Source organism: Misgurnus anguillicaudatus, chromosome 20, assembly GCF_027580225.2.
Source record: "Misgurnus anguillicaudatus chromosome 20, ASM2758022v2, whole genome shotgun sequence".
Lineage (NCBI taxonomy): Eukaryota > Metazoa > Chordata > Actinopteri > Cypriniformes > Cobitidae > Misgurnus > Misgurnus anguillicaudatus.
Genome location: NC_073356.2, coordinates 3,596,998 through 3,607,341, shown reverse-complemented (window position 1 = coordinate 3,607,341; position 10,344 = coordinate 3,596,998). Strand labels below are relative to the sequence as shown.

Below are 10,344 nucleotides of genomic sequence, written 5' to 3'. Positions count from 1 at the left end.
TGTCACCAAAAACCTGGCTGGGAATGTTTACATGGCTGGTCGGAGAAAAACAGAAACATTCTGGATTCAGACGGCAATAAAATCATTGACTATTCCCTGTAAATGATGAAAATACCTTATGTCCCCACAAGAAACAATTACCAAATAGGGCTCAGTCACATGATCACACAAGATATTTATCGAGATAACATTTATACATTCTAGACATAAATGTAGAGATTTTGTGATACATAGAGGAATCTGAGCTGAGGAGCAAATATTATTAAGATAAATAAACACATGAACATTTATTTAAAAACTTAGATTTGCCTCACAATGTTTTTTGTTTTAGTTTATTTATTAAAACTTTTACATGTGCACTTCTTTCACTATAATCAACATGAATCGTAGATTTATATTTACACCATCTCTGTCTTTAAAGATTTAAGTTTACTATAGTAACACTCTGTTAACACATCAATAATAATTATAAACTTTACTAATTTACTATTAAATATTTTGTAGATTTTGACAGATTGTTAATCACTATTTTCTTAATGAGGGTAAATTCAGTGACCATGAATTTGGTTGTCACCCTTATTATTTGACAGATAAGTAGCTTTACTTACGTAACTTCTGTATAGAAATAAATATATATTTGTGCCAGACACACTCAGAATTATAATTTTAGTTGTTAAAGGTCCCATGTCACAAGAATTTTTAAGATGTAAAATAAATCTTTGGTGTCCCCAGAGGACATATGTGAAGTTTTAGCTCAAAATACCCAACAGATCATTAATTATAGCATGTTAAAATTGCCACTTTGTAGGTGTGAGCAAAAATGTGCCGTTTTTAGGTGTGTCCTTTAAAATGCAAATGAGCTGATGAAATGCAAACACTGATCACCATAATGGTTGTTTGTTGAAATTGAAACTCAGTTGTGCTGGAATTTTTTTTCTCTCTCATTCTCTTTGTGCTACATGGCAGTGCAGTTGTTTGATAGTGCAGATTAAGGGGCGGTATTATTATAATCAGCTCCCAAATTTCAATTACCTAATTTTTCACGTGCTTGCAGAGAATGGTTTACCAAAACAAAGTTACTGGGTTGATCTTTTTCATGTTTTTTAGGTTGATAGAAGCATTGGGGACCAAATTATAGCACTTAAACATGGAAAAAGTCAGATTTTTATGCTATGGGACCTTTAAAACAAATCTCATATTGAGGTATACAGTAGCTTTTTTACTAGTTCAGTGTTTACTTAGGACGCACTCACATTATCCAAACCAAACCATGGCCCAGCGTGATTGTCCCCCTCCCTACTCCCCCAGAAGCACGCATCCACACTGTACTTTTATGGATCTGAGCCCGGGTGCGCTTTCGTCATTACATTGCAAATGTTTTGAACAAAGCAGTAAGTAAAGCGCTCTCTTAACACTGGAACCCATCATAATGTTAAGTCTGTGTTTTTTTTATTTGGAGTCATTGGGTGCGCGATGACAGACAGCCCTTTCAACATGCCATCATGTTGTTTAGTTGGTGTGTAACGTGTGCAGCTCGGACATTCACGTAACCCTGTTGCGTGCATCAAAAGGTTTTTCAGAAGGCAGATGAAGGTGAGTGGTCGCGCAATTGACGTCTTCTTTTGAATCGCGCTCAGGCGTGATTGCGCTCACACTATAGCCAAAGTGAACCGCGCTCCAGCCCACCTCTGCAAGCCGGCAGGGCGTGCAAGCCCCAGGCTTTGGGGGTCAAACGTGTCCAAGCACGGTTTGGATAATGTGAGTGTGCCCTTAAAGGACAAGTTCGGTATTTTACACTTAAAGCCTTGTTTTCAGATTGTTTATGATGAAATAGAATGGTTTTGACTGAAATTTGGACATATGCTGCTGGCACGAGTATTTTCTCTGTTTTTGTGGTATCACCCCCCCACACACACACACAATGGCTGCATAGGTGCACTGGAACAATCCTTCCTAAAATGTATTCAACTTTCGTTTACAAAGATGTGAAACTCACCGAGTGGTCAGGGGTGTTTACTGGTATGCTCACAAAAATCGCTGCAAAAGATGCTTTCCAACAGGTTTTATCGTAGTTTTTGTCCAACTCCATTGACTTGTATTAGATGTGCTGTGAGGTACTACTCCACCGCTGGAAACAGAAATGGAGTTGTTTGTATTCTTGCAATTCGTAAAGGTGGATTATCGCCACCAACTGGGCTGGAGTGTCTATTATTCAAGCTCTCAGCGGAAGAATGTACGGGTGTGAGGCGTTTGGTAAAATAGGTCCACAAGTTAACAACGAATGCTAAAACACCTGTTGGAAAGCATTTTTTGCAGCGATTTTTGTGTGAGCAGATCAGTGAACACCCCTGACCACTCGCTGAGTTTCACGTCTATGTAAACGAAAGTTTAATGCATTTTAGGAAGGATTGTTCCAGTGCACCAATGCAACCATTGTGAGGGTGGGGGGAACCGAAAATTCCAGCAGCATATGTCCAAATTTCAGTCAAAATCGTTCTACCTCATCACAAACAATCTGAAAACAGGGCTCCAAGTGCAAAAACCGAACTTGTCCTTTAAACAGTATTGCCCTAAGTACAATTTACTTCCATTACATTTACACACCCCTTAAAATTAATCATGGTTGGCAACACTTTATTTCAATATTAGACATTTTACTACTTATAACCCTAACCCTATAATTATAAGTAACTTTGCAACTACTTATCAACTACCATTTTTTACAGAATTAGTAGACTGTCTGCTTAATATCTATTTAACACGTCATTGTGATGTTCCCTCAACAGACATTCAACTGATTATAAGTAGGAGCATGTCAACTTATTCCCATAACCCTAACCTTTTCTCTAAACCTAACCCTTACAGTCGAGTCTACTAATACTCTAATGACAGTTAGTTGGCATGTAGTTAGTTGACAAAGTTATTTATAGTTAGGCCACTTTAGACATTCTACTATCAAAATAAAGTGTAACCCACTTTTACCACAAAAAAACATGGTTAATTTTTGTAAGGGACATAAAAATCAAATGAAGTGAACACATATTTCTTGCTTTATTGTATTGTAGCTACTTCTAAATCTCATTGAACTATTAAATGTCTTTAAATATTACCAAGTGCACCTTGAAAAAATGGGGTGAGAGAAACCAGCAAAAAGACGTAGTGGCCAAATGGAGAGAATTCATGAACCAAACCCTGCCTTCAGCTTCAACCTGTACAAGCAGCTGTGCAACATTACTCTCTTATCAAGAGAAATACTTGTATTGAGATGTCCTTTATTCCTGCAGGAGTCACAGTATGGCCCAACATTAGATCCAGATACTGGACCTTTCCAAAGCTCCCCGGTTGAACCGGGAGGAGCGTTTTTGGTGAAACTGTGCAGGGGGTATGGAGCGGTGTGCTCGTGAGTCGTCTGGGGGTCTAACGGGCAGCCTCCTTTCTTCGTCTCCTTGACAACAACGGGATGTGAGCACGTGGAGGGGGAGGAGAGGGGATTCAGTAACTCTCCGGGTCTCCATCTGAAATGAAGCGCAGTGATAGCATTACAGTATGACTGCAGTATGAGTCATCGATACAGGGGTCCATGAGTCACTCGCACACATTGTTAAAATTCTCTCAAGCATCTATTGAGAAGAGCACTCAAGTTGTCAGATATGATCGTAAAAACTCACAGGATGGGTCCACCTACGCCTAAGCGCTGATTATTTTTTAATAGTTGGTCAAGATGGATATTTAGATGCTAATTGATCAGGGTACAGTCTGTCATACCGATCTGCTTGGATCCTGTTGAAGGTGTTTGCCTAGGCAGCAGGGCAGAGAGAGGTAAGCGATGCTGGAGACTTTCAATAAGCGACACGAGAAAATCATCTCCACAGCACTGATGATTATCAACGGTACCCACAGGATTATAGTGGTGCTCTGAAAAAAGACACAGTAACTGTAATTTAATTAATTGAAAATAAAGGCTAATCCCTTACTTAGTGATATATTACATCCATTACTGCAGAAAGGTCATTCAAATGAATCATGTGCTTTGTTTACAGTAGCCTTGTATAACAAAGAGGCTAAAATGTAAGTTTTCCCCTCTGAAGATGTGTTACACTGAGAGAAAGTATTTTATTTGTGTTCCTCAATTGAAATATTACACAAGTCACATGGGCTACACAGTCTTCGAATTGAGGAGGGTCTGTCTGGGGTGGTCTCGGACCTCCAATATACATTGAGGGACCCCATATAAAGCACCAAAAAATAATTTGGGGGGTCCCCTGCTTTTTATTAATATTAAAATACTACATGAATTTAAAAATCACAAAGCGATACAAAAAGCGATACTGTCCATTATTTGTCCCAATTTCACTATAAACCAATCCAAAGATTTCTGTCTGAAAAAAACGTAAACTCTCAAGTGCACCCTTATGCTGTTTTCTGGAGGAATTTACAGATTGTTTGATTTAGGATTGGGTTAGGGGCTTTTAAAAACTTCTCAAACTATAATTTCACACTAATTTAAGGGGTAAAAATGGTTAGAGTTTGAGTTAAGGGTAATTTTTTTACGGGTAATCAATTTCTTTGATTAAAATGTTGATCCAGGACCAACAAAAAAGGTGAAGCTCTATTTTGTGAAATCACGGTGACCCTATAATGACAGGGCAGGGGCTTTTTTTTGGTGCTTGTCATTCACTTTCATTATAAAACATCCGGTATAATCAAAACCTGTCATGCTCATTTTCATATAAGCTCAAACACATCATTTTATTGCAGATTAAAGGTGCAGAGTGTAAATTTTAGCGGCATCTAGTGGTGAGGTTGTGAATTGCAACCAACGGCTCAGTCCCCTGCTCACCTCTTGCTTTTGAAACACATATAGAAGCTACCGTAGCCGCCACCGGACAAACATGTCATCATTGGAGACAACTTAGTAAAAAGTTTGTCCGTTAAGGGCTTCTGTAGAAACATGGCTGCACAAAATGGCGGCTTCCATGTAAGGGGAGCCTCTGTGTATGTAAATAAAACGTCTCATTCTAAGGCAATAAACACATAACGGGTTATTATAAAAGGTCTTTATACACCCCGGATAATTTAGTTTTGTATATTATTTTGCAATTCTGTCAAGAGATCCTTCTAAAAATTACACACTGCACCTTTAACTTTATCATTCATCATAACTTATATAGTTTGCCTAAAAAATAAAAAATCTGTCATCATTTTTTGCCCTTGTGTCATTTTAAACCCATGTGATGGTATTTTTTTACAACATGTCAAAAAAGACTTGGTCTATAGATCATACAAATTACTTTAATGATGTTTTGTTGTGTTATTATGTTTTTGTAGCTTGACAGATGTTCAACAGAAAATAACAGTACGTGGTTTAAAATGACATGAGATTAAATGATACTCACTATTTCAAAAGTCTCTCATTCTACTTACATAAATCCGAGTGGGGTCAAAGGGACACTCATTGGCGATGCTTATATGGCTCATGTCATCATCAGTATAGCCGCAGTAGGCAAGCAGGCTTTTGTCACCACGAATGATGGTCTTTACCAATGACACACTCAATCCTATGACTGAGGCGGTGGCCACGAGACCAGCAATAGCACTTAACACAAACAATGAGCAGGCCTACAGCAAAAACAAGACATGTTTTACCAGTAAATAGAAAGCATGCACTCAAGTGCCAGGAAAGGCTTGATTCCTCACAGGGGTTTGACATTTTTGAGCTGCTTATTAAATGTGACGGCAGCTGCAAGCTCACTGATGATCAAAGCTTGAGGGCTCGACACACAAGACTTGATGAACGAGAGAGGAAGCAGCAGGTGTACAGTATGTGTTCCACTGACCGACAGAGAATAAGCCACAAACACATACATCAATGACAACACCTTTATACCTTTAACTCAAGGTTCCTTTGCCAAGGGCTCTTCATCCAAACATCGCACACATGCTAAAATGAGCAATCTCTCACTGTAGATACAGACAATCTCAAAGCACTTACCAGTATTCTGTTCTTCATGTTTTTGGAGAAAATAATAGTTAATATCCCAATGACGACACCCTGTAGATAAAGAGCATTGCGACATTATTGTGATTTCATTTTTAGCATATATACTCTAGAGTGGTCCCTAAAAACCCATGCTGAATTTACCAGTGTCAATGCATTAGTCATCAAAATACACTCACCTAAAGGAATTTAGGAACACCATACTAATACTTTGTTTGACCCTCTTTTGCCTTCAGAACTGCCTTAATTCTACGTGGCATTGATTCAACAAGGTGCTGAAAGCATTCTTTAGAAATGTTGGCCCATATTGATAGGATAGCATATTGCACTTGATGGAGATTTGTGGGATGCACATCCAGGACACGAAGCTCCCGATCCACCACATCCCAAAGATGCTCTATTGGGTTGAGATCTGGTGACTGTGGGGGCCATTTTAGTACAGTGAACTCATTGTCATGTTCAAGAAACCAATTTGAAATGATTCGAGCTTTGTGACATGGTGCATTATCCTGCTGGAAGTAGCCATTAGAGGATGAGTTCATGGTGGTCATAAAGGGATGGACATAGTCAAAAACAATGCTCAGGTAGGCCGTGGTATTTAAACGATGCCAAATTGGCACTAAGGGGCCTAAAGTGTTTCAAGAAAAAATCCCCCACACCATTACACCACCAGCAGCCTGCACAGTGGTAACAAGGCATGATGGATCCATGTTCTCATTCTTTTTACACCACATTCTGACTCTATCATCTGAATGTCTCAACAGAAATTGAGACTCATCAGACCAGGTAACATTTTTCCAGTCTTTAACTGTCCAATTTTGGTGAGCTTGTGCAAATTGTAGCCTCTTTTTCCTATTTGTAGTGGAGATGAGTGGTACCCGGTGGGGTCTTCTTCTGTTATAGCCCATCCGCCTCAAGGTTGTGCATGTTGTGGCTTCACAAATGCTTTGTGCGTGAAAATCCCAGTAACTGAGCAGATTGTGAAATAATCAGACCGGCCCGTCTGGCACCAACAACCATGCCACGCTCAAAATTGCTTAAATCACCTTTCTTTCCCATTCTGACATTCAGTTTGGAGTTTAGGATATTGTCTTGACCAGGATCACATCCCTAAATGCATTGAAACAACTGCCATGTGATTGGTTGAATAGATAATTGCATTAATGAGAAATTGAACAGGTGTTCCTAATAATCCTTTAGGTGAGTGTACAATAATGAAATAAATCCAACTATATACAGTTATTGTTGGTCAAACGTTACAGAACATGTCTATAATTAATGTGATGAACGGTACTCAATACATCTCTAAAAAAAATCACCCCGATACAAACTGGTTAAGTCAAATGATAAATAAGGTCTAGCATAAATCACAATGGCCTTAATATTTCTTATTTGATGCAGTGATATCTGAACTATACAGCAGCAACAGATATATAAAACCATATATTGTACTCTATACACAACTACTTTGTTTTACAGTCTAAATTTGTATCATGACCCACCAGTAGGCCTGCTGTCAGGGCGATGACGTTGGAGATGGCGCTTTCCATGGCCTGTCCCAGCACATGAAGACTGAAGTGTCTCAGCACCACACCATGAACCAAAGCACCCAACAGGAAATTAGCATGTCCTACTAACACCATACTAATGCCAATCTTCATCACAACCTTCTGCTCCTCCAGATTACTACAACACGACCCTATGTGTGAAGAGAGGAGATGAGAACTCAAAAACTCTGCTGAATTTACCATTAGCTTACATCACTCCAGTTAACACCTGTGAAGGGAACACCATGAGTCAGAGAAACATGACAAGGGTCGTATTTTCACAGAAATTTAAATTTTTTGCTCCAGTCCTCTGGAATGGACCATGAGAGCTGAACGAAAGATAAGAACATATTTATAAATAAACACAACTGATGGACAGTGGACAGGGTTTGAGTTTAATGTAGAGATGCCACTTTAGTTAATCATTACACACTGTGTACACTTGACAGAGCAAACTGGACAGAAAATTTACTTGTTAAGACTTTTGCAAAATAAAAATAAAACAATTTTAGCGGAGCAAGTGCTACGGCTTTTTTTAAAGTGTGATTTTTAAATGATTAAGTCTTGTTGTGAAAACATCAACGCAACATAGACTCTGAAAACTGTTCTTTAAGTTTAGTTTTAAAAACATTTTAAGTATAATAAAGTAAATTGAGTAAACATTTAGGGTACTTCTCTTTAACCTATTAACAACTAATAATGTACTGTATGTCTGTGTACAATGAAAAAATAATAACAAAACCCTATGCTATAACACTAACATAGTAGTAACACAGTAGCTTTCATTTAACAATACTGTCTCAAAATCATTAAGAGTACAAATGACAAGACTTGTCTTATAGGTATAAAGTGTGTGTTTCAATATTCAGAGGCTTACCTGAATTATCCATTTGAATAACTAGTTAGGTCGTGGCATTTCTCAAAATCCTCCAGAAGAGGAAAGTTAAACCTTCTGTCAGATTTCTCAGTGGCTTCGGTCACACAGATGTTTGTGTTTGTCAGGAGTGAAACGCTTTCATCAACACCATTTACTGACAGGTAATGCATGATGAATGTTCATCATTTTCTCTGCATTTTAACCTGTTGGTTTAATTAGTTTAACTTTTTTTAAATTTCTATTTTATTCTGCATAACGCTGTGTTATATATAATTTCATTAAATGCACATCAGACAAATTATTTAAATGTTTACAGCAGGTCTAGATCTGAAATGTTCATAGTCCACTCATGTGTTTATTTGTATTTGTTTAGTTTTATGTTTTAAATGAATAAAATAAAAGTACATATGCATAGTGCAGCCTTGTTCTTACCTTTTTAGTTTTCTGTTTTAACATTGTTAATATCAAATTGACTAAAAAACCAGCGTTAATGCACTTGATATACTGAAGTTGAATACTTAAAAGTTTAGGGTCACTTATTCTTTATTTACATTATGTTCCCACATTGTAACTTATGAAAACTATGAATAACACGAATGTATCTACTGTATGGGAATTATGTTTTGACTAAAGCGTCTCTCCATCTGTTTTGAGCTTTTACTGGCTGCTTTTTCTTTATTATTTTGATCATAAAAGCTGGTGGCACTAATATATTTTTGCACAGATTATGAATATAATTTGATCATAAGGACTGATCATAGTCTTTTCCAGTTGTGCTCAGTCTTCATTTACATTCACAACATTTATGCAAGAAACATAATGTATGTTGAGTCTTACAATATTTCAGCAAGTTGTTAGGTTTTCCGCCAGTAAGTCATTATATTAAAAACATTTTAAAATATTTTCTTTTAATAACATTAATGAATATGTTGTAATAATTATTTTTCATCTACAAAAATCATTTTAAACATTTAAGCATATGCCTTCAATCAAAAGATATTTAAAGATCATGAGAAACTTTGAGTTACTTCTCATAAGAGACACAAACATTACTGTTTTCTCAGTAAAATATGTTAAAAACTGAACACAACAGACTGTTTGAAATGTTTGATATGCTTCAAGTGTCACATATATAATGATGCATTTATAAATGTACACAATCCTTTCATCATGTTTAAGCAGTTAGTTAATCCGTTTATGCTTTATTTTTATTATTACAGCACATTTCAAGAGCACAAAAGTGCCACCTTTTGGTAACAGCATAGTACTGTACAGAGTTTGGATTCAACACTGCTTGCTTTCTTTTACTGCAGCACAAAAAATACATCAAACGAAAACAACATCCCATAATGTTTTTGATTCTTTTTTTGAAACCGTTTATATTATACTGAGTAACTCAATCTATTTAGTCATAGATGCATGTGGGTTAAATCAGGACCAGAATGGGTTTGTCTATGACTACATAAACAGTGAAAGCTTATTGTGTTAAATGAAAGTTAGGGTCATTTAGCCCGTACAGTCTTCTACCACCTCAGTCATTACAACTAGATAAATGAATTGATAGCATTGTTAGTGATAAGCCGCTGAGCCTTTATTTACCAGGGATAACTGAGCTCAATATGAGAACTTAAAAGGCAAGATAACATGCAGACCAACTAAATCTTCTGCTTGTTTTGTTTTAGTTATCACTGTGTAAATGATAGCTTTGATTAAGAGTTATTGAGTTGTGTTTTTATTTGAAAGGGAGTTACTGCTACTTACTGCACCTATTGGTGATGATAAACCACTTTCATGTAGGTAAAATTTTGGTTCAAAACTTGCCTTCATAATATATTATATTTTGTTTTACAAGCTATACAAAAATATTTACATTCACATAATCCTAACATTATTACACATACTGATAAAATGTATAGCTTTAA

General features: G+C 36.9%; 1 protein-coding gene across 2 annotated transcripts; it reads right to left on the bottom strand.

The window, feature by feature from the left end:
• Positions 1-2,617: 2,617 nt before the first annotated feature.
• tmem54b (transmembrane protein 54b) lies at positions 2,618-8,738 on the bottom strand. 2 transcript variants are annotated; one of them, XM_055219312.2, is made up of 6 exons: positions 8,423-8,581; positions 7,501-7,697; positions 5,993-6,052; positions 5,425-5,619; positions 3,766-3,915; positions 2,618-3,515 (listed from the first exon to the last, which is right to left on the bottom strand). In XM_055219312.2, exons 1-6 carry the CDS (start codon positions 8,433-8,435, stop codon positions 3,306-3,308), a joined length of 825 nt encoding a protein of 274 aa, XP_055075287.2. In that variant the 5' UTR covers positions 8,436-8,581; the 3' UTR covers positions 2,618-3,305. The 2 variants fall into 2 exon arrangements, with proteins under 2 accessions (XP_055075287.2, XP_055075288.2); XM_055219313.2 differs by lacking the exon at positions 3,766-3,915 and having other exon boundaries at positions 8,423-8,738.
• Between the last annotated feature and the right edge of the window lie 1,606 nt (positions 8,739-10,344).

Bases quoted from the DNA above. Each gene is read 5' to 3' on its own strand.
- tmem54b (XM_055219312.2), bottom strand. The intron at 3,916-5,424 runs GTAAGTAGAATG...GTCTTTTTTCAG, and splicing joins TTGACCCCACTCGGATTTAT to AGCACCACTATAATCCTGTG. The intron at 3,516-3,765 runs GTATGACAGACT...GCTTCATTTCAG, and splicing joins AACAGGATCCAAGCAGATCG to ATGGAGACCCGGAGAGTTAC.